The 25,579-nt window shown below is 38.8% G+C and overlaps 1 protein-coding gene across 3 annotated transcripts in view; it reads left to right on the forward strand.

Moving 5' to 3' along the window:
* LOC126278033 (ATP-binding cassette sub-family G member 4-like) overlaps positions 1-25,579 on the forward strand; it is a 448,565-nt gene that overhangs the window by 410,936 nt on the left and 12,050 nt on the right. For all 3 annotated transcript variants that reach the window (XM_049977774.1, XM_049977775.1, XM_049977773.1), the window contains 6 exons: positions 1,990-2,240; positions 6,317-6,434; positions 9,035-9,224; positions 14,336-14,481; positions 19,183-19,421; positions 23,142-23,297. In XM_049977774.1, coding sequence (XP_049833731.1) covers positions 1,990-2,240; positions 6,317-6,434; positions 9,035-9,224; positions 14,336-14,481; positions 19,183-19,421; positions 23,142-23,297 — 1,100 coding nt within the window. The remainder of the gene's footprint in view (positions 1-1,989; positions 2,241-6,316; positions 6,435-9,034; positions 9,225-14,335; positions 14,482-19,182; positions 19,422-23,141; positions 23,298-25,579) is intronic.

Genomic DNA, 25,579 nt, shown 5'->3' on the forward strand with positions numbered 1-25,579 from the left:
AATTTTGGATTCTCGGCACACTATTGACGCTGTGGCTCGCGGAATGTCGAATTCCTCGACGATTTCCGAAATGGGATGTCTTTTACGTCTAGCTACAACTATTATCCCGCGTTCAGAATCTGTTAACTCCCTTCGTGTGGCCACAGTCACGTCTGAAATCTTTTCACATGAATCATCTAAGTACAGGGTGATCAAAAAGTAAATATAAATTTGAAAACTAAATAAATTACGGAATAATGTAGACAGAGAGGTACAAATTGACACAGATGCTTGGAATGACATGGGGTTTTATTAGAACCAAAAAAAAATACAGAAGTTCAAAAAATGTCAGGCAGACGGCGTTTCATCTGATCAGAATAGAAATAATTAACATAAAAAAGTAAGACAAAGCAAAGATGGTGTTCTTTACAGGATATGCTCAATATGTCCTCGATCATTCCTCAACAATAGCTGTAGTCGAGGAATAATGTTGTGAACTGCACTGTAAAGCATGTCCGGAGTTATGGTGAGGCATAGGCGTCGGATGTTGTCTTTCAGCATCCCTAGAGATTTCGATCGATCACTATACACTTTCGACTTCAAGTAACCCCAAAGCCAATAATCGCACGGACTGGGAGGCCAAGCATGACGAAAGTGGCGGATGAACACACGATCATCATCAAGCGACGCGCGCAAGAGATCTTTCACGCGTCTAGCAATATGGGGTGGAGTGCCATCCTGCATAAACATCGTACGTTGCAGCAGGTGTTTATCAGCCAGGCTGGGCGTGATGCGATTCTGCATCATACCGGCGTACCTCTCACCTGTCACGGTAGCAGTTACAAAACCAGAATCACGCATTTCCTCGAAGAAAATAGGTCCGATAACGGTAGATGTGGTAAATCCAACCCATACCGTGACTTTCTCGTCGTGCAATGGAGTTTCCATGACAGTTCTAGGATTTTCGGTAGCCCAAATTCTGCAGCTGTGGGCGTTGACAGACCCTCGGAGCATGAAATGAGCTTCGTCGGTCCACAACACGTTACTCAACCAATCGTCATCTTCTGCCATCTTTCGAAACGCCCACGCCGCAAATGCCCTCCGCTTCACTAAATCGCCAGGTAACAGTTTATGATGCCGGTGGATTTTGGACGGATAGAATCGGAGGGTACGCCTAAGTGCCAACCAAACAGTAGTGTATGGAATGCCGGTGCGACATGCGACTGCACGAGCGCTGACTTCCCCGTGTATAGACGAACCCGCTACAGTCTCCATTTCTTCCTAAACTGTCTCAGCAGCATTACGCCTTGTGCTCGGTCGGCCACTACGGGGTCTATCGTCCAAACAACCCGTGGCTTCGAACTTCGAAATCATTCTCGCCACAGCTGCATTTGTCAACGGACCTTTACCCTTTCGAATCCCCTTCCTATGGCGATAGGATCGTAACGCTGAACTAGCACATTCCCCATTCTAATAATACATTCTGCGACTGCTGGCGCATCTAATTCTCTCTCTCATTACAGCTCCTTTTATACACGATTGTCTTGCGCAGTCACTGACATTTTGCTGTCCAGCGCCATCTGTCGGACATTTTGTGAACTTTTTTCTTTTTGTTCTAATAAAAGCCCATGTTATTCCCAGCATGTGTGTCAATTTTTACTTCTCTATCTACATTATTCCGTGGTTTCCTAAGTTTTCAAATTTATACTGTCTTTTTGATCACCTGGTAGATATGACAGCTCCGCCAAGGCACTGCGCTTTTATATCCTGTGTAGCGAGACTACCGCCATTTGCACACGTGCGTATCGCTATCCCATGAGTCGTCAAAGCATTGTGGTACCACGACTGGGACATTCTTTTAGGGACATTTTGAGTACTTTGCTAACTGCGTCATGTGCATACTGCTCCAGCAGGTGACATTCAGTGTTGCCACAATTGTCTCAGCTCATTATCGAGCGTCCTTCCTCAAATGAAAAGTGTTTGCTACAGAGAGTGTCTTTTTGTCGGCAGCCGGGGCGGTTCGGCGCCGTCGCTGGACTCGCCGCTACAGCACATGCTGGGGGCGGGCGCGTGCGGGTGCCCCAGCGCGGCCCCCGGCGTGCTGGCCAAGAAGGTGCCCAACAAGGAGGGCGCGCCTCCGCCGCCACCAGACGCCGCCAACGGCCGCCGGCCCATGGTGCTCAGCCACCTGCCCAGCCGGCCGCCCGTCGACATCGAGTTCACCAACCTCTCCTACTCCGTGCCCGAGGGCCGCAAGAGAGGTAACTGCCGCACCCTACTCACTGCATTTATTATTTTCCGTTGGGATTTATTATGCGGACACTTAAGTGTGTCAGTTTTACGTAGAGGCTGCCCTGATTTGTCGTTGCGTAAGATATCGGTAGAGTTCGGAGGTTGGTGTACTGCTTGAGCATGACTCGAATTGCTCCGGCAGTAACAGCTCTTTAGATTTCGGGTCTTGCTAGGTCCTTCGATCGGCACACGATCTAATGACCTTCGTTGGTAGAGGAAAGTACCCAAAACTGGACTCCAAGGATTTTGCAAAAATAGTACACTCAGTCTGGCAAAAAAGGACACCAAAGTTAGCAAAAAAGTTACACTGCATTAGGAAAAGGAATAAGTCTAACACCAGATTGGCCAATACAACCGTATTTTGCAAAAAGTGACGTAGAATTTGCGAAAAAATAACACCAAATTTGGCAAAAATACAAGGAATTTGGTATGAAACAACGAATTTGGAAAAGAACCATGGAAATTGGCAAAAAAACAGCGAATTTGGCAAAAAAATAACTTCAAATTTGACAAAAAAATACCCGATTTGTCTAAAAATAACTCCGAATTTGGCCATAAAAAAACTAAATTTTCCTTTCTGTGGCTGGGGCCATTGCTGATATGTCTATGAACTTCGCTTTGATTTGTGTTGCGCGTAGTTTCTTTACTTATTCAGAAATCAGTCAATCAAGAGACTAAACCCTGTCCAAGACAGTGTCCAGTACGATCCTCATAATACCGGAAGTGGCGCGCGGTCCTTATAATGGTTATGCCAGCCCTGATTTTGCATGAGCACGGAACAGTATGCGGACGTAGTTTCACAGCGTGGAGGTGCTTCTGCCCCAATCTGGCCCTCTCCCTCGGGCGGTCTGCTACTCGCGCTCTTAGTGAAGTGCTTGAGGACGACACAAATTGCTCGAGGAGTCACAGGTCATTAGGTTTTGGGATCTCCTAGATCATTCGATCGGCCTACAATCTAATGACTTTTATTAGTAGAGGCAAGTACCCACAACTGGATTCCCATTTTGTTCTTTGATTTAAAAAAGCAATTTTTAAAATCATGTAATATGTACTTTATAATGTTATGCACCGTTTGTACCTTATTCTAAGAGAATATAATTAAAAGTCATCATAAAAAACTATTTTTAAAATCTTTCATTTAGGAAGCTCGAAAAATATAGAATTTGCCAAAATGGGATCCCTTGTAATACTGATCAAAATTACACTAAACAAAATTAGGAAAAGACATTAAATTAGAGAAAACATAATCTAGTTTCAAAGTATAAGTGTAGTATTACATCTTCCAGAAGGTTAGAGAATTTCTTTGTGTTGCCTTTGTTGAATTCAAGTTGCATGTTACATCATGTTCCTGCAGGCTTACTGGCAATGCCCTTTTGTGGCGTTTAACAAAAAGATTAGCCCACTTTTTCTCAGTAATTTCGTCCTTGAAAGGGTGTTCTGTGCTATTTGTCTTTGTCAATTGAATGGCCATTCTTCCCAAGCACAAAGAAGGAAGCTTCTTTTTGTTTTTACTGCTTCCTCATATGTAGTTTACTTCATGTTGGAAAACCTTATAGGTATCGTTTTTTAGTATAAAACTGTTTATTGGCCTTCATCCAAGCAATTTCCCTTTTTAAGTGCAACAGTAACTTTGCTAATTTTAGACTGATACCACTTTCTTTCAGGAACCTTCCTTATTACCCTCTTGAAATCTGAAAGAGAATTCTGAGAGAATTAAAGTGTGTGGTAATACAGGCAGACATTAAACATTAAAAAGCAAGGTGACCCATTTGTGTGACTATAATCTATACTTCGTTAATGTAAAATTTTTTTAACCAAACATCTAAATGAGACAGCTTAACAATAAACATCAACATTAAAAACGTATTAGGTTGAAAGCTTACCTGCCAATATCTAGCAGAAATAATAAAAAATGTAGCATGTTGTAAAAAAATTTTCCATTGTCAGTACATGTAATGGTAAACTGATACATAACAAGGGAAGTGGGAGAGTTGTCCACTACAGAGTAGTAGAAACATCTACTACTATTTATACTAGGGTTCAGTAGAATGCAGAGCCAAAAACCAGGGGGTCCGGTTTGGAGGGGGGAAGGGGCTTAGAGTCCAGTTTAGGACTCTTTAACTGTATTGCCTCCGCCATCTGCCCCAGCATGTGTAATGCACTATGGAATTTAAAAACAAAAATAACTGTGAAACACAGACTGAAATAACTACCAAGGCAATTAATAAATAAATGAAAGACTGTGTTCATGATTATATCCAGTTCTCAAGCTTTCACTTGTCCTGTGGTGCAGTGGTGCCTGATGGTACTACCTAGTAGTTATAATTAAAGTACAGCTACTCACAGAAGTCCACAGTGGGCTGCAATTATTGTATGGCAGGAAAACTTGGTAGGTATTCTAATGCGTTAATGTGGAACCGATCTACACCACATGCAAATCTGGCATTGTGAATGCAAGAAGGACATATAGAAATATTTTCATATTTAATACATCTGTCTATTATCTCTGTGGGAGGGTGTCACAGAGTTATTGAAGGAACTGAACTGGAAGACTCTTGAAGATAGACATAAACTATCTTGATAAAATCTATTAACAAAGCTTCAAGAACTGGCTTTCAATGATGACACTAGGAATATACGACAACAAGCATCACTCACATAGGTATTATGATTCAAACAATCATTCTTTTCACACTCCATACATGAATAGAACCGGAAGAAACCCGAATAACTGGTACAATGGGACTTATGTTCTGCCATGGACCTCACAATGGTTTGTAGAGTAGAGATAGTGCTGTGTATGTGGAAAGTAACTGCCAAACAGTTACAAATATTTCCGCAAAATATGAAAAAATACAGTTCAGCTTGAAATAGTCACTAATTTGATATATTCAGCTTGAAATAGTCACTAATTTGATATAAACAGTAAAGACTCTTAAACAGACTCCTATATTCCATCTTCTTCAGTGCATCCTGCCAGCCATAAACTTGCTGCTTTTCATTTTATGATATACTGTTTGCTATCAGTTCCAATGTTAGCCTCTGATTTTGAACAAGAACTGCATGCAGTCAAAACAGTAGCTGTAAACAATGATTGCCAACCCACTCTTGTTGACAGTGTTTAAAAGACAAGTCTAGATCTGTATACCAACAGTGCTCAAATGATGCTAGAAAAAGATGTGTACTACTGTTTGTTGGTAGACTTTCTACCAGAGCAGGTAATAGTCTGAAAAAAAAAGAAATACTAGTGTACTATGGAGGAGATAGCAAAAATATTTTTTGATCACAAAAGCAAGCAGTCCCCAGTGAATAAAAGTGGTGTAAATAAGATCAGCTGCAAAGAGTATCATTTATACTACATAGCCAAAAATGGTATATCAGTGTGCTCCATACTTGGAGAACTGCACAGAACCTGCAGAAAACAGACTCCACATTTGTGCAGCACTGTCTAAAAACCAGATACAGCTATGCTGCAGGTACAGAAATACTGTACTATATGCACAATAAGCAGAAACTACCACTACTTGAAATACTGGAGATAAGAAATCCTGGCAGAATGATCCTGAACAACTACTAAATGAACATACAAACTTCAGCTACTCTCCATTTTTTGATACTGCTAAATCTAGTTGATTACCAGTTAAAATTTTGTTAAATTTGGCCCCACTATAGATCCATGTGCTACTTAGTTATTTTAGCATCCTTCGATTAAGAGAGAACTATCCTGTACCTTTAGTATTGACGATTAATTTTTTTAAATTCTTTATAATTTGTGTGGACAACAAAGCCTTGGCAAGTATTGCTACACAACAGACTAATAGCACCCAAGAACAAGACATACAAAAATAAACAATTAGTAAAGTAAGTGTCTTTTTCCCCATAAAAAATTGTTGTATTGGTTTTATATGATAGTATGTAGGATAGCTTCAGAAAAAGAAATGAAAGAACATGCTAAAGCCATAAATTAAAGTTGTCACTTCTGCCTTAGCTTCATTATTCTGCTTACTGCAGAGAAGCTTCATTGTTATGGAACCTTTGTTTCCAGGGTACAACACAATTCTGAAGTGTGTTAATGGCAAATTCCGCTCTGGTGAACTGACAGCCATCATGGGGCCTTCAGGAGCAGGCAAGAGTACGCTTATGAACAGCCTTGCAGGCTACAAGTAAGTAACATATTTCTTAATCACCTTAGGTCTGCTATATATCATTCACCAACAATGTGCCTACCCTTTACCCTGAACATTCCACAGAAATAAGAAAGTAATTTTTCCCATGTGAAAAGTTTGTCAGTTATCATTAAGCATGTTGCTCCTAGCTGTTCTATGTTTTGTGTATGCATTTCAATTACATTAATAGTTACTACTACATCCCACAATTCATGTTCTAACTTTCAGAACTTTTTAGTAGTTTTTGATTAGAAAAAAGAGATAGATAAGGAACAGGAACAGAAAAGAATGAGATTCACAGATACTAAATAAGAAAAAGTTTCTTCAAAACCTGCAGCTAATGAGGCACTAAGTGATGGAAAACAATTGGAAGCAATTTTTTTTTTCATCAATTAACCCTGATGCAAAATTTTTCTTTCCCTGGAAAAGCAGTTATTTAAAACTCAGAAGTTTAAGATTAAGTTATATTTTCTACATTGTGTGTATATGTGTCAGACCTGCCTCATTTTCTCCTATTAAAGACACTTCTCGAACTATCAGTTTAATAAGCCACAGCTGCAAAATACTAACTCGAATTCTTTACAGACGAATGGAAAAACTAGTAGAATCCGACCTCGGGGAAGATCAGTTTGGATTCCGTAGAAATACTGGAACACGTGAGGCAATACTGACCTTACGACTTATCTTAGAAGAAAGATTAAGGAAAGGCAAACCTACGTTTCTAGCATTTGTAGACCTAGAGAAAGCTTTTGACAATGTTGACAGGAATACTCTCTTTCAAATTCTAAAGGTGTTAGGGGTAAAATACAGGGAGTGAAAGGCTATTTACAATTTGTACAGAAACCGGATGGCAGTTATAAGAGTCGAGGGACATGAAAGGGAAGCAGTGATTGGGAAGGGAGTGAGACAGGGTTGTAGCCTCTCCCTGATGTTATTCAATCTGTATATTGAGCAATCAGTAAAGGAAACAAAAGAAAAATTCAGAGTAGCTATTAAAATCCATGGAGAAGAAATAAAAACATTGAGGTTCGCCAATGACATTGTAATTCTGTCAGAGACAGCAAAGGACTTGGAAGAGCAGTTGAACGGAATGGACAGTGTCTTGAAAGGAGTATGTAAGATGAACATCAACAAAAGCAAAACGAGAATAATGGAATGTAGTCGAATTAAGTCGGGTGATGCTGAGGGAATTAGATTAGGAAATGAGACACTTAAAGTAGTAAAGGAGTTTTGCTATTTGGGGAGCAAAGTAACTGATGATGGTCGAAGTAGAGAGGATATAAAATGTAGACTGGCAATGGCAAGGAAACCGTTTCTGAAAAAGAGAAATTTGTTAATATCGAGTATAGATTTAAGTGTCAGGAAGTAGTTTCTGAAAGTATTTGTATGGAGTGTAGCCATGTATGGAGGTGAAACATGGACGATAACTAGTTTGGACAAGAAGAGAATAGAAGCTTTCGAAATGTGGTGCTACAGAAGAATGCTGAAGATTAGATGGGTAGATCACATAACTAATGAGGAAGTATTGAATAGGATTGGGGAGAAGAGAAGTTTGTGGCACAACTTGACCAGAAGAAGGGATCAGTTGGTAGGACATGTTCTGAGGCATCAAGGGATCACCAATTTGATATTGGGGGGCAGCGTGGAGGGTAAAAATCGTAGAGGAAGACCAAGAGATGAATACACTAAGCAGATTCAGAAGGATGTAGGTTGCAGTAGGTACTGGGAGATGAAGAAGCTTGCACAGGATAGAGTAGCATGGAGAGCTGCATCAAACCAGTCTCAGGACTGAAGACAACAACAACAAAGACACTTCTCTTCTGTCTCAGACAAAGTGGCATTACATCACTATGCAAGTATGACACAGTTATTTGTACTATTACTTTGAGCATTCCATGTTGTCATTTTGTTTTTTAAAGGTCAAGAATTTCTCAATAACACGTTCACCACAGGTGACAAGGCAGCCATGTTAAACAAGTGTGTGGAATGATTTCATACTCAGTTTTGGATGTCCTGTATCATTTTGGAAAATAATGAAAAAAATGCCCTGATGGTATGACTAAAAGCTGTACAATCTTATATTACTAATCAAACATATTACAAATTGGGAAATATGTTATCAGACTGCCTCATATTTTGAATCTCAGATTCTGAGTTTCAGTAAAACACATTTTTTTCCTTTTCCTTACTTTTTATGCACACCATCTTTCTGATATTGGGTATAATTACATTAATCAGTCCCTACTTTTCTGTAAACTTTTGGTAAGCTCAGGTATCACTTGGTCAAAAATACATTACAGAATGAGTTAGTAAATTTGCTCAATACTAATAGGCTCTAATCATGATTATATAATGCAGGTCTTTTTTGTAAGATAGGAAGTTCACATAACCAATATTTTATTTTATTTTATGTTAGCTGAAAAATGTTCCTAGAAGCTTCCTGTAAAACTGGAAACTCAATTTGATCCATTCTCTTGGGCATCTTCCCAAGCACAAGCACTAGTGTTCAACCATTGAATTAAATTTTTGCTGCAAGTTACCATTAGTTTCTTATCATGGGCAAATCACTCATTTTGTTTCTGTTGTTCTCTTCACAGGACATCCCACTTGACAGGATCAGTGAGGATTAATGGGAAAGAAAGGCAGCTGCGGCGCTTCAGGAAAATGTCGTGCTACATAATGCAGGATGACCAGTTGCTGCCACATCTGACAGTCATGGAGGCCATGAACATCTCTGCAAACCTCAAATTGGGAAAGGATGTTTCACGAAGTGCTAAGAAAGTTGTGGTATGTCATTAGAAGAATAAAATCAAAATAAATAAAGTGGTGCACTCTAATTATTGTAACAAACTAAAGGAAACACGTTTAACAAAAATAAGAATATATTGAGAGCTCTTACATTTATAGCTAATCTGATATTTCACAAGCCATTCTCTTGTAATATTTCTCAATCTTTTATATTGCTTTCATTTGTCCCTTGAAACTGGCATTGAGCTCTGCCATAAGGCTGTGTTGTGACATATGTAGGTAACTATTCTTATTTAAATATTGATGCAAATTTTAAGCCAGCAGTGGGCGATACAGAGTAACCGTTTAATAAAACTGAGCAAAAAGCAGTTTTTCGTCGAAACAGGCTACCTTTATTTGTGGTAAATGCCAACAACATTACAAAGTATAGTGGTAGTTTATTGTCAGTAAGGTTTACAAATTATAAATATTTCTTCTCTTTGGTTAATGTAAACTTGGCTCTTTGCATATCCCTGAAGTTTCTCATTCTTGATGAGAAACATGGGACACAAAAAATTAATGAATTTGTGGAAGAAATGACTTTTTTATTGTCATATATACTGTAAGTCTGGGAATTTGATCACTGTGGTTACTGAGCTCCATTTTTATTTTGGAGGATAAGTTGGCAGGAGTTATATATTCTTAGACCAATATAAAGAAAGTCTCAGGATTTTCAAAATGGTCTGAACAGATAACATTATGTCTTACTTTCACATTCTCCCTGTGGTGTCCTTTAAACATGTGAGAATTTCTCCTTGTTAACCAGATGAAGATGTCATGAATGATACAGCTCTTCTTTGTGCCATTTCTCTTACTTAATAAACATCTAAACAAGTATGTCACAAGAATGTCTCACAAATGAATCCTATTGTACAGCAGCATCATTTCCTTAGAATTGTGCTGATTCGCCAGCATTTATTTTCCACATTCTGAGTGGGTTTTACAATCTTATATCATGAATTTCAAGTTGACAACAGTATAGAACATATAGCCAGGAACATCAGTGGGATATTTGGATCTAACAATATCAATGAACAATATTGAAGGAAATTTCTTGTCATAATGTAGCCAGAGAAGTTAAATTTGTGATCATATATGAGAAGCCAATAGTAATAGGAAGGAGCTCTACTGGAGTGTGGCCCTTGCATTCTTTTAAGGTTTCCATTATGTATACGGAGTTTACATTAATATAAAATTTTCTTGCATACACAAGAAATTGAGCAACTGAGTTCTATATGTTACTACTCAACACCAAAGATACACTGAACTCAAAAAGTGGCCTCCTCTATTCTCCCTGCACAGAACTTTCATTTTTTGTAAATGTCAGTGATATACAGATACACTTGCTTTCCACAATGACCAATTTATTCATTTATTCACCATGTTACACAAACTTTATTTTGAAGGAGAGTCTTTAAGTCTGTGGAATAAATCATGTATACACAACCATTTTTAACCACTAAATACAGCTACATTCACTATATGGATTTGCAGAAATTTGATAATTTTAGTGTTCTATTCAATGGTTGGTTGTTGCGAAAGAATGCATGCTGGCAGTGTATGTTTGACTGAAATGTCTACCAGTGTAATTGTAATAAATCTGCCTTTCATTGGGACTACAGTTGAATATGATATAATGATTGTAAGAATGTCCCTGAGGAGTTTCTCCAATACAAATATAATGTTTATGTGGAAACAGATTTATATATTGTTATATGATTCAAACAAATGAATAATATTAAATGGGGCCTCCTTTGATAAAGTTCCACTTCAAAATCATAACTTCATATGCAACAAACTTCAGTTAGGAAATAGTAGCCATGAATACACTGTGTAGTTACAATTAAAGTGCAGCTACTCATGGAGGGCCAATGTGGGCTACAATTATCCTGTGGCTGTGGAACTTGGTAGAGACACTAATGCGTTAATGTGAAACTAATTTATGCTGGAAAAAAATTAGTTCTGGTTGTGGCCACAATGTGCAAATCTGATGTTGTACACAGTTTATATGTTGGTATGACATCCATGTTGCCACTAGACAAGCCATAATGTGAGCGAATGCTATAGCTAATGAGAAGAGAGATTTGCACTGTTAGAGAAACTCTTTTATGTGGATAGCACCAATTACAGTGCTGCATTGAGAGAATATCACCAACTGAAAGGTCTGAGGTGAGGCCTGATGTCATTAAATAGTTTAAAGAAGATGACAATGAAATTCAAAAACATGGGTGAGCATGGTGTGACACATGGAAGAGGAAGGCATTGGAAGCTGTTTACAAGGTTGCTGTTGCTGCGACTGACCGTGCAGCACATGCCCCAAATGAGTGCTAGTGTTCATGCAGTGTCGCAAGAATTGTCCATCCTATGGTCAACAGCATGGAAAATTTTAGTCTGTTCTGTAGTGGTACCCGTACAAGATCCAGATGATACAGCAACTGAAACCTCATGATTCACAGCAAAGTTCTGAATTTGCTCGGCATGACTTATGGCCGACCAGTATTCTATGGAGTGATGGGGCACATTTTACACCAGAGGGTGCAGTGAATATGCAGAACTGCTGAATTTCGGATACTGTTAAACTGCATGTTGTGCACAAAGAGCCATTGCACACGTCTTATGTGACTGTGTGGTGTAGATTCACAAGTATCTTTATTTTCAGTCTTTCCTGACAAAGCAACTGCCAGTTGCGAAAGCTCGTAATTCTGTGTGTGTGTTTGTGTGTTTTGTTCATGTGCCTGTCTGCCGGCGCTTTCCCGCTTGGTAAGTCTTGGAATCTTTGTTTTTAATTTATTTTCAGTCTGTTTTTCTTTGACAAGAACACACACAGAGGACCTTTCAGGTGTACCATATGGTCTGAATGTTATCCTCATAAAGTATGTGATTTCTGCTTTGGAAGAGTTCAGCTGTGAGGAAACCATTGTGTCCACGCAGGACGGGGAACACCCCATGTTGCTCGCCCAGTGTGATTCGCTTCATACAACCTTCGGCAAATGTGTTATCTCCAGAGGTTTTCCAGATGCAAGGTGTGGAAGTTCACATGATCTGAATCCATGTGGCTTTTGGGTCTGGGGATATCTAAAAGAATGGATTTATGAGGGACATGTTTGGTCTCATTCTGACCTGAATGGGCATATATAGGAACAAATTGCTCAGATTCCACTGGAATTGCTACAAGCAACTGTTGATCACATTATTTCACAGATGCAGTGTTTTGTTGATTTTTTAGTGATCATGTTGAATAAATTGTGTAAGCAGCAGTTAATAATAAAATCAACATTATGTCTTTCTCATTTGTTTGAACCTTTCTGCCAATGACCCATTCCAAATCCATTACATATGGAAACATTTCTATCCAGTGTGAATTGTTTTTGCATTAATGCTGTAGAATAGTTACCATATTTTTTGCCATATGATAATTACAGCTGGCAGTGGACCTCTGTGAGTAGCTGCACTTCAATTATAACCACTCATTGTATTTCTTAAGCATGAATAGGTTTAGAAGGCAATAAGAAAATGGTTGATTGTGTGTATAATCTAAATGCCTATGAATTATTTTCTTGTTTGTGAGGAGACACATAGACAGTAGTAGGGTGTTTTGAGACCATAGGTCTACAAGGACAACTATGAAAGTAAGAAGGGTTAAAACATGGTTCTGTCTTTCAGGGAAGAACATAACACAGGTACCATATAAGGGATAATTGGAACAGTCGGTGGCACATCTGGTCTCTTTGAAATGATTGTACCATTCATAAATATGCAAGATCCACGGTCAACATTTCAAATGTGGTGCTGCACTTTATTTCATTTTTCAAACAATGTTTAATGCACACACTTTGTCCATCTTTTTTGAAAGTAAAAATTTTCTAAGCGCTCAAAAACAGGTATAACCTTTTCAACTGTCAACAATAAACTAAATACTGAAAACACTGGAAAATTAAAACACATATCAGGAAAGCATATACCAACTACACAAAAAAACGAAAATCTCATATATGAAGGCCACGAAATTAATAAGGTCTTGTTACTATTTCATTATGTAATTTTTAAATGTTATTGCTGCAGTTGAGATCTTTATTAAACATGTTAGTACATAAAAAGTCATTTTTTTATTACAAACAACTTTGACAACTTTAAAATGATCTTTAGCTCCATGCTCACACAAAAGCATGAACAATAGATTAAGGTGCCTATCTGTGTGTGGATTATTTCCCAACCCCCTCCCCCCACACATTTCCCCCCACCCCCACCCCGTGATGATCCGTTTGGAAGCTGAGCTTGCTTCCTCCATTACAAGCACCTCCCCCCCCCCCCTTTTCTGGCAAAGGCCAACTTACAGTTAACACATTGTGTATAAAAATTAACAACCTTGTTCTAGTTTAAGGTATAAAAAGTACTTCCTTCAGGAGGGGAAGGAACTAAGTGGAGAAAGTTAATTGGAAGGGCATGTCACTCAGACCTTAGGATGAGAGGGACCCATCTATTGTCAGAATGAAGGAAGACTAAGATCTTTATCTCCCCACACCTCCTCACAACAGGTGGGTCCATTTCATCCTGGGATCTGAATGACTTTCCCACTATTATGTGAAGTGCCCGCGGAAGGCAAAGGTCCCAAGTTCGAGTTTCGGTCCGGCACACAGTTTTAATCTACCAGGAAGTTTCATATCAGCGCACACTCTGCTGCAGAGTGAAAATTTCATTCATTCCACTATTAAGTGTTCTACTAGTAATCTGGATTTGCAACCCAAACAAGTAAGTTATTCTTTTAATTTATTCTGCATAGATACTTGGTACTTTTCTCTATGCCTGTGGAAAGCTAAAGATACAAGCTCTAGGTGATAAATATTTCTGTGCCTTGCAATGTAATTCTCTGTCTTACAGTTCATGTACAGTCAATTTTTATTATCAGCAATCAGTTCCATTAAATAAATGCTATACATAATTACGAGCATAAACATTTTATTCAGAAACATTTCCTACCTAAAATCATTTTTTAGTGTAGTTGTATGGCAATACAGCATTACCATGTTCAGTTGTTACTGCAAGCAGAGGGCAATAATGTGGAAAATTGCAAGTGCTATAAACATAAAATTTATTGACTTTACATGTTGCAGGTGGAAGAAATCCTTGAGATGTTGGGCCTGGTGGAATGCAGTAATACTAGGACAGCTAATCTCTCAGGAGGCCAACGCAAGAGGTTGTCTATTGCCCTTGAACTTGTCAATAACCCACCAGTGATGTTTTTTGATGAACCTACCAGGTACAGACACTTCCAATCATAAGTGAAGGTAGCATTTATAAGTGAAGATAGCATAATTAGTTACTGTTTCATATGTACATAGTACAGTAACCCTAAAAATATTTTTACCTGCCTGTGAAGTGAAAAGCTAGTGTGCAGACTACCTAGTTGTGTAGCTGAGCCAAACTTGTATTCTGCCTGAGCACTTGGTTAATGGACTTAAGAAGATATGTGCATTTTTAACATAAAAATTTCAGCTTCAAGCTGTTTAGGAAAAGGGAGGGGGGTGACATGAAATCACACTTCTGTTTCCAAATATTTTCTATCTCTATGTAAAATAAGGGAGATGCAACCACTCACCTGCAGTGGATTGATGTGTGGTACATAGACACATGAAACAGAAAACAGTATTTACACTAGCTTTCCAGCTCTTGGCTCTTACCCTGTAGCAACAGTGCACACATTCAGACACATGAACAGTCAAATGCCTGCTCCCATGGCAAGGCTCATTATTGATTATCATTTACTAAAATTAGTTACTGAGCTGAGCGTTGTGAGGAGGGGTGGGGAAGGATCCAAGACCAAGAGGCAAGGAGGGATTAGCAGTATAATGTGAGACAGATATTTTGACAGGTGACTCACTGGCTGCACAACAAGCTGAAATGATTTGAGAGGGTACAGCTATAGAGTGAGAGAGAGGGGTAAAGAAAGAGGGTGGAGATGGAGAGGGAGACAGGGAGGGGAGAGAGAAAGGGAGAAGACTGAAAAAGGGGGAGAGATAGGAAGGAGGAAGAGAAAGAGACAGAGAGAATTGGGGGGGGGGGGGGGGAGGGCAACATGCGGGAGAGAGGAATATTGGCAAGTGGTGGCAGAAGCAGTACATGATCTGGACTGGGAAGGAGTGGTATGGACAGAAGGGAGAAGGTAAATGGTGAGAAGAGGGAATGACAGTCTGGTATGGTCATAGCCTAGTGGGGAACAAGTTAGCAGATGTTTAAGGCAAGGGGGTTTCCACCTCTTGGATCACTCTGTAAATACATTTGTTCCTATCAAGCACACCAAGTATTAACAGTACCTCCACTTTGACAGCTGTCACCCATTCTACATTGAAAAGTCTCTTCCTTACAGCCTTCCAATTGTGAATGTGACATCTGTTATGGAAAGCAAGAGTTGTCAAAACATACTGACAATCTTGCCAAAGCCTTGACTGACACACAATATCCTGTCCATCTCATCCATAAACAGGTCTCCTGTGCCATCTCCACCTCTGACAACAGTAAATCTATTAAGCATCCACTCAGCAGCATTCCTCTGCTAATGCAGTATCACCATGCCCTTGAAAAGCTAAACCACATCCTTCACTACATCTTTGAGCTCCTTCCTCCCTGAGGTGAGGGATGTCCTACTCACATCACACTTCCTTCCTCTCCTCATCACACTTCCATCCTCTCAACATATTGTCCCTAACCCAATCCTGTACCCCATGACAATTTCATTGGGGTTGGTCTGGGCACAAGAACCATTCCATATATCCACTCCCAGCATTTCCTACCCAACAAAAAGTAGGGCCATCTGTGAAAGCAGCCATCTTGTATATCCACTATGCTGTAGTTACTGCACAGCATTCTCTGTGGGTACAACAAGTAACTATTTGTTTGCTCGCATGAATGGCAACTACAAAACTGTGGAAAACCAAAAACCTGACCATCTAGTTGCTGAATATGCTGCACACCACAAAGCAAATAACTTCAACAGCTGCTTTATTTTGTGTGCCATTTTAATACCCCCTTCCAGCACAAGTGTCTCTGAACTACACACACAGGAAATACCTGTCCAGCTCATACTACACCCTCACAAACCCCTGGTCTAGACCTCTGCTAACCTGTTTTCCACTGTCCTTCCATACCTTTAACCTACCATATTCTGTTTACACCACTAGATTGCTGTCCAGATCATGTGCTGTACCAGCTTCTCCCACCACTCCTCCCCCATGAGCCGGGTATTCATTCTCTCTCTCTCTCTCTCTCTCCCCCCCTCCCTCCCCCCCCCCTCTCTCCCTCCCTCCCTTCATCCCCCCACTTTCCCCCCTCTCTCCTCTCTACCCCTCTCCCTTACTCTCCCTCCCCCCTCCGTGTCTGCCTCCTCATATCAGCTTGCCTCATTTTACCACCTTCTCCCAATATACCTTTTATTGGCTCTACCCACTCTATTCCTTCCATCTTGTGCAGACACTGAATCATCTGGCAGAAGACTTGCCTCACACTTCCCCACTGCCAACCTATTGCTTCCTCCATCCATCTCTACCCTTTCCCATCTCCATCAGCAGAAGCAAATGCTCTCAATAATCAATAACCAATAATTAGTCTCACCATTTTCACACGAGTGTGTTTTTGGATGTCCACATGGTTGCGTATGCCTTATTTTACTTATTGTTCTACTAGGAATTTATATTATTTCTATGAATTTCTGTCATACATAAAATTGTTGAAGTTTTAATTCTACATAAGAACTGTGCTTCTATATCATTAACTTCATGTGACTGTTAATGGACAATTAAGATCATGTTTTATTTTTTTCTTCATAAAAGCTCAATATTTCTACCTATATTTGCTTAAGCAATAAATGTTTGAGATTCTGCTTAGAGAAAAATCAAATTTATTGTTTTTGCTTCTCTGATACTTATATTTCGTGATATCTAATCATGAGAGCTCAATATTTGTGCCTACATTTGCTTAAACAATAAATGTTTTAAAAAGATTATGCCTACAGCAAAATCCAATTTATTGTTTTTGTTTATGACACTTATATTGGTGATATCTAATCATCAGTGGATTTCCCTTTATTTTTCTTAACATCATATTCAGTTCTTCAGGATTCACTTCTGCATCAGGCACAACTGCCACACTAATGACCAAATAAAGCTTTCTTAAATAACTTCAGACCACCAAAGAGTTAATATGAGATTATTAAAGATATACAGGGTGCCACATGAAATGTGTTACCAATTGTTTCTTTCACAATTTACAACCGCCATTAGATATCCCACTGGGATCTCTACAGCAGTACCAGAAGAGCTTGGAAAAACAAATGAGTTACGAAATGACATGTAATTCCAGATACTGCTGCTAGGAGACTAGTAAGCAGCAATGGCTGACAATGGAAGACTGACAACACAGCAACAATCGGCAATTGTGTTACTTTTCCATGAAACAAAAAGCCTTGTTGTGACTCAGAGGCATATTCGACAACAGTTTAACACATGATGGGTCCCTTGCAAGAAGACCATCCACAGGTTGTATGATAAATTTGTACAGGAAGGAACAGTATTGGAAGCGAAGTGACCTCAGCCTAAGCCTGTTTGTTCGCCAGAGAATATTGAAGCAGAACGAGTTGCTGTACAGAGAAGTCCCAGGAAATCATGTAGAAATGCAGCAGTGCAACTCGGAATATCCAGACGCTCCGTTCAACGCATTCTTAAAAGTGACCTCCATATGTACCCATACAAGATGACCTGTGCACAGAAGCTCACTGAAGAACATAAGCAGCAGATACTACTGTTTTCTCAGTGGGCAGAGGATAGGGAAGAAACTCTCAACAACGTTTGGTTTTCAGACGAGGCGCATTTTCGTTTAGATGGTGTGGTTAACAAACAAAAGGTACACTTTTGGGCCACTGAAAACTCACAAGTGCTTCATAAATAACAACATTATGATCCGAGGATTACAGCGTGTGCAGCAATTTCCAGTCATGAATTTATTGGACCCTTTTTCTGTGAAGAAACTGAACAGCAAGCGTTATTTGAGCATGCTTCACAATAACTTCATTCCACAGCTTCTTGCTACTGCCTTGCCGATGGAGCAAGGCCACATACTGCAAACACTGTGTTGGAGTTTTTACACGAGCGTTTCGACATGCGGATCATTTGACTCAGGTTTCCAGGTCACTTCAATGATGGACAAAATTGGCCCCTTCAATAGTCCAGACCTCAATCCATGTGACTTTTGTCTTTGGAGGTACCTAAAGGAAAAAAATTTCCCGAAATGTCCAGGTGATTTAACGGAGCTCAGAAGACTTATTCTTCAAGCTTGTAGTGAAATTACGGTAGACATGTGCCGTAGGGTAATCACTAACTTCACTGTTCGTTTGAAGGAAGTTAGGAAACGAAATGGTGGACATATTGGGCATTTGCTAAGTTAGAACAAATCTCCATGGATGGCTCTTCATTGTAGTATATGTTCCTTTCAGATCGTGTTGACAATAAAGTTTATATACAAAAGCAAAATGGTTACACATTTTGTGTGCCACCCTGTATCTGCAGCAGATGATTAAGTGGAAGTACACTAATATTAGCACTGTGACTCCAATATATATGATGGTCATAATAAAAAATTAACTTATATTTTTGTATATAATCTTGCATTCCCAATTATGTTAGTGTGAATCAAAAACAGTAACTCATTATACTAAGGACATGAAAACTGGCAACAGCTATGAGAACCATGTGCTGACCCCACATCCCTGCCAACTGCATCCAGTGACACCATTGGCAGTGGGTGACATGGAAGTAAATCAGTACTGATGGGCCTATCAGGGCCTGTGAACAGATTTTACATTTATGCTTATGAAAGTTTTTTATTGAACAAATGAAATTCAATTTTATAACTTCTTTTGAGAAATGACAACATTAACGGGAATAATCACTACTGAACATCTCTGTTTCAGTGGACTCGACAGTGCTTCATGTTTCCAGTGCCTTTCGCTGCTCAAATCACTGGCACGTGGTGGGCGCACCATCATCTGTACTATTCACCAACCGAGTGCAAGACTGTTTGAAATGTTTGACCATCTGTACATTCTGACTGATGGACAATGTATTTATCAAGGAAGTGTTCAAGGCCTTGTTCCTTTTCTCTCTTCTCACGGCCTCCACTGTCCCAGTTACCACAACCCAGCAGATTTTGGTAAGTGACTTTATGCCAGTAAAGATTATGAATAGCAAACTGTAATAAAAAAAATTAGATATGTCAAATTTTATGCTTCTACAATTTCTTCCATTCACCTTGACACTGTATCTCATGACATCTGATCGTGTGTGCGTGTGTGTGTGTGTGTGTGTGTGTGTGTGTGTGTGTGTGTTGTTTTCCATACATTTTGTTATATTAGCTCTGATAACCAGCAGTACTTAACCACAGAAAAAATAGTTGACAAATCATATGCTCACTCTTCGCCATTGTGCATTTTTTACTTTAGATAGATTTTTATTTGTTAAAACATTCTTCTTGAAATTAAAATAGTTCAGATTGCTAAACCCCCAATTATTTCATTACTATGCTAAATCAGCTATATTGGAAGGTGAAGTATTACTTTTTAGGGACCTAATTTTTTTCTAATCTTTTTTCTGATTGTATCCTTGAGAAGGAAGTTCCTAAAGGATTCTTGCAATGTCTGCCTGAGTATTTCTAAGGGATCTCTACTTGACTGTTGCCATCCATCCCTTCCCCATTTTATTTTTTATTGTTAAAACAGTTAACTGAAATTGGAAAATAATTTCATATTGTGTTCATCTAATTCATTCCTAATAACAACTAAATATAACTGTATTTATTTGTTTCCTATTTAATAGTGCTCCAGGAAATTCATTTGCTAATGTATTATTGTTTTTACTTATGTGCTGGAGGCAGATATTTCCCTTTCATGACAATACACATTAGGACTGTCTTCTGTAGTGTATATCCAGCTGTTGATTATATATAGTTCTCTGAAATAAGTGGACTCATCACTTTTTGGTACACAATATCTTAATCACACACGGTAATCATTTCTTTTTCTTCCATTTATAAATTTTCTGTCATGTGTCATTTGAAAATTGTGTTCACGGAGTTTTATAAATAAATGGAAAGTAAACTCAATGCTTTACCTATGATGGTTGCTTATTAGATCTTTTCTCTCTGTTGTTTGTAAATTCTCTTTCAATGTTATGAGGAATTATTTGTGATTCTATCACACAGTAGCATAAAATAACTGGAATTTTCACTGTCTTCATTTAGACATTGGTCTGAATCAAACCATTTATTGTTGCTTTTTGTAACTCTCAGAAACAAATAGAACAAAATACATTTTGTCCCTCAGTCCTTTATTCTGTTACAAAAGTCCCTGATACATTTCTAGAGGTTTGTGGCATCAGATGTCTATGCACAGGCGATGCATTCCCCTTCTCTGTAAATTAGGGGCTGATGGTTTTTGGGCATGGAGATGGTGTCTCCATCCCAGATATGTTCCACTGAGGTCATTTCAGGTGCATTTGATGGTTACTAAATCAACATGAATTCACTGTCATGCCCCTTAAATCACTGTAGCACAATTAGGGAACTGTGACATGCACACTTATTTTGCTGGATGATGCCATCACCATCATGGAAGACATCAGGCATGAATAGGTACAAACAGTCTGTAATGAATGTTCACTTAGTTCACAGCTGTTGTATTGTAATAAATTACTATTACAGGTCTTATGGAAACCCAGGTAAGTGTCGTCCCCACCTCCCCCCCTCTCCCAGTACAATACTGTCTTGGATGGACTTCATCCATGGTGTGGTGCATGTTTTGAGCAGCTGTTTGCTTGGATGATGGCATATCCAGATCCATCCATCCACTGGTGTAGCAATAAATATGATTATATGATTCATCAGACCAGATGACAAGTTTCCATTTATACATAGTCCAATCTCAATGAAATATTGCCCACTACAAACATAATTAACGATGTTGTTGAGTAAGTATAGAAATAATCTGCTCCAGAGCACCGTGTTCAACTATGTGTGAACAGTGTGCTCCAAAACACTTTTTCCTGCTCCAGCACTTTGTCATATCTGCTACAGATTATGTCTATACTGCTTTACAGAGCAGCCAATTCTCTGAACTTCACATTCAGTGATGAGGTGTTGAATGTCTAGCAGGTTGTAGCCTCCTCTTGGTTTCACTGTCCTTCAACCACTTGCCATAGGTACTCAGGACACTAGAATATGAACAGCTAGCCACTTCTGCCTTTCTGAAATACTCATTCTTGGGTGTCACACCATCACAATCAGCCTTCTATGAGGTCAATTATGTCAGTGGACTTCATAATTGGAGCTCATATCATTTTTTGATTCTTTGCTTCTCTTATATGATTTACTTAATGCATCCCAAAGTGTCATTCAATCTCATGGAGGGCAGTGATCGAATATTTTGTCTCATCAGTGTATGATAGGGTGTACATTCTCTACTCAAACTTCTACCCTGATAGAAAAAACATTTAGACATAGAAGTTTTTATTTTGCACATTACTAGTTGGCTGTGTATTGAAGTATCCATATAGCATAAGCAAAAACAGCACTAATATTTCTCCCCCCCCCCCCCCTGCCGCCATGCCCTCTCTCTCTCTCTCTCTCTCTCTCTCTCTCTCTCTCTCTCTCTCTCTCTCTCTCTCTCTCTCTCTCTCTCTGTGTGTGGTGGTGGGGGGGGGGGGGAGGGGGGGGGAAGGGGTGTATTTAAGTAAGATTCATTACGTTTCTTTGAGTGAGCGTGACACATATCAAAAGTCAGAAAAACAATTTGTGAAATATGCTGAAGAAATGTAAAAGGTCATAACAAATACCCTTATTGTCTGAAGCAACTCATAAACCTTGATTACACACAACTTAAACCATCATGAGGGAATAATTGAAGATGAAAAACATGTTTTTGGGCCAATTCTGCAGTTTGCTGTGCACTGACATGTTGATGCGTTGTTTGAAATTTCAGTATCTTACATCTTCCAATTCTATAGCACTGGTTGAAGTAATGCAATCCTCCACTGCTGTCTTGAAATCACTGTAATCTATGCTGCACACTATTTTATGTGCATAACGTAGTAGGTTACTATCATGCACAATCTGTAAATTGTATCAAGCATCCTTGAAACATGCAAACACCAGTTTTTGACAATATAATGTAAATGGATAGATAAATTATCTACTCACCAAGCAGTGACAGGAGAACACACACACAACGAGGTTTCACTCTTACAAGCTTTCAGAGCCAAGGGATCCTTCTGGCAGAAGAGCTGAAGGGGAAGGAGGAGGGGTGAAGACAAAGGACCAGACTGGTTTTTGTAATAAGTGTACCTTGTCCTCCCTTAGAAACATCTGAAGTTTTTCTTATGGATTACAGAGTCATACTACTGTGGACTTACTCAAAATATGTTCATAATTGATTTTTCACTATTATAATTATAGTTAGTAACTGTTGTTTGGACAATGATTGCCCTTTACTACGTTTCACTGGAGATTGGGTCTGTGGCTTCCTGTCTGGCAAGGACGATGAACTACATGGCTCAACACCTATTTGTTTCAATATCACTTTCACTTGCTAAGCACATATCATCATCAATTTACTCCTCATGTTTGCACAGTCAAGTATATATGACACTGAGAGTATTGCTAGTGCTTTAACTGTGTAGATTGTTGAAGTTTCTGAACAAGGTTTCCATTCAGAAACTATACATTGCAACCAACTTTCCCTCAGCTTTTTGGTATTCATTGTATCTAAATACCATAAGTGTCTTCATTATTATTTTGTTAGGCCTTCACTTGTGACAAAATCTATATTCTGCACCAAAGAAAAAATTGTGCCACTAATATACTGAATTTTGTTATTTTCAGTGATGGAAGTGGCATGTGGAGAACATGGAGACTGTGTACATAAGTTGGTGTTGGCTGTAAATAATAGAAAGTGTAATAATCTTGATCAACAACAACTGACAGCAAATGGATCTGCACCTTGCATTGCAAATGATATTGTGAAAGACAGTTCAGAAGGTATGACACAGACCTTTACTGTTCATTGGGCATTGAGGCATTGCTTTCTGTTTCCACTTCACAATAAATCAAGTAATTACTGTCATAAAAATATGTATTTATAATTACAGCTTATTCACATACATTTCTTTGCAGTTGATATCAGTATGTAATCAAAAGCACCATAAATACACTTTGCCATACAGCTGCAGTGTTAAAAAAAAAAAAAAAAAAAGAGAGAGAGAGAGAGAGAGAGAATTATATATTCCCAGTGCACTGTCAGTTAAAACAGTAACCAACACATTCAATTTTTTTTAATTTACTTACTTATCTTTTTTTGCCTTCTGGCTACCACTTTTGGTGCCAAGTACAGTCATCAGACCACCCCCTGGCACACAGTCGCAATGCTTACTTTCCAACATCTACTTGGGAAGTGAACATGACAGCTGTATGCCAGGGGTTGCCTGATGGTGGTATCTGGTACTGTATCTGGTTGCCAAGAGGCAAAATAAAAATTGTGACTATAGATTAATGCAAATAATTTTTCTTATCAGCTTATATTCACAACCACCAAATTAAAAAAAGTGGTAAGAATGTTTTAGAAACTGTCAGTTACAGCAAAATTCTGAAAGTGAAATGATTTACAAATCTTTGGAAAAAAAAATTTAAATCCCAGACTAAAATCTTAATTCTGCAGTAGAATTGCACTGTAATGATTCTTCCTGAAACTGCAAGGAGTACTGGGACTCGAACCTAGATGGTTGGGTGATGCTTCACAAACAGGGCCATTATGAGCGAACATTGTAAGATGTGTTCACGCCTGTGCTAGTGCTACAGTTTTGCCTGTGGATGATAAAAATCCATCACTTATTATTAATTTTAACATGTCAGGAGCACATGAAACTGCAATTGCTATCATGCCAAGTTATCATAATAAAGCTAACTCTCACAACAAGTAATGTTACTGAAATGTCACCTTTTTCACAGTGGCATAGGGACACCTGACTGTGGTACTGTACTTCACTAATAGTTCCTGAAACTCATTTTCCTTTGCTCACACAAATAGTAACCTATTAACAGCCAAAGCAGCCATTGTTTGTCAAATTGCTTCTTGTGAAAACAAGTAACCAAAGTGATGAACACTCTCCCATGAGGAACCTATCATCATCACTGCCAGTGCATCCAGCACCATTCAACAGTTGCGTCTTAGAGTACCCGCTGACTTTTCTTCACTAATGTGGTTTGCCGTAATGTTTCATTTCTGCAATGTTTATTTATGGCAACAAGCAAAATGTATAAGTCATATACTGCTCTGGTATAAACGAACACGATTTTTCATTAAGCTTTGTCATAACATGCATTAGGGGGATAAAACCCATTTTTATACTGAACTGACTCATTAATGTACATAGGCATAAGGAAGGACATTCAAGGGCCATATGCAAAAGGAAAAAGGGTGGTAGAATCAATAAACAAATCCTACAGTTGTTGCGAAGAGGTTAATGTAGGATGCAAATGTGATACATGGTTAAGAAGATGAGTGGAATGTAATGGAAGAGTAAAAACTAGAGAAGAAAATCTTCTAATCTGAGTTCTGGTCTCAGAAGCTCATTCAACTGTTTCCTACATCTACTCAGATAACATTAATTCACAGTGTTCCACAAATCTCATCAAGAAGGAGAACCTTCACGAACATGGAAATATTAAAGGCAAAGTTAAAGAAGGAACTAAATAAAATGCTTAAGTTCAAAAATCTAAAAATAAACATTAAGAACACAAAAGTCATGGTTATAAAGAAGATAGGAGAAGGAGGTAAAACTGACATAAGAATAGGCAGTGGGCAACTTGAGGTAGTAAAACAAATTTCACTATAGCAGTGGCGTTGTGGAGAAAATCAATAATAGATGTCTTGAGGAAATCACCAGAAGAATAGCACTGGCCAAAGTACATGCCAAAATATGAAGATCCTTCTGCTGAATAAGCCCATAAGCATATGATTTGAAAAGATCTCTGTATCAAGTGCCCTGACATACAGATGTGAACCATGGATGTTTGCGAAGCAGGAAAAAGCTCACTTAAAAGTTGTGAAAATGTTATTCTGGAGGAGAATTGCAAGAAGTAGTTGGACTGGCAGAAGAAAAAAAAAAGAACACAAGAAATACGAGAGAAGAAAGAATTACTAAATAGTATAAACTAGAACAAAGCAAAGCAGATTGGCCACTTAATTAGACGTTATATTTCCTTGCATATAATGTCAAAGGCAGCATCATATGGAAAGAAATGAGGGGATGCTCCTCATACAT

Source organism: Schistocerca gregaria, chromosome 6 (genome assembly GCF_023897955.1).
Source record: "Schistocerca gregaria isolate iqSchGreg1 chromosome 6, iqSchGreg1.2, whole genome shotgun sequence".
Lineage (NCBI taxonomy): Eukaryota > Metazoa > Arthropoda > Insecta > Orthoptera > Acrididae > Schistocerca > Schistocerca gregaria.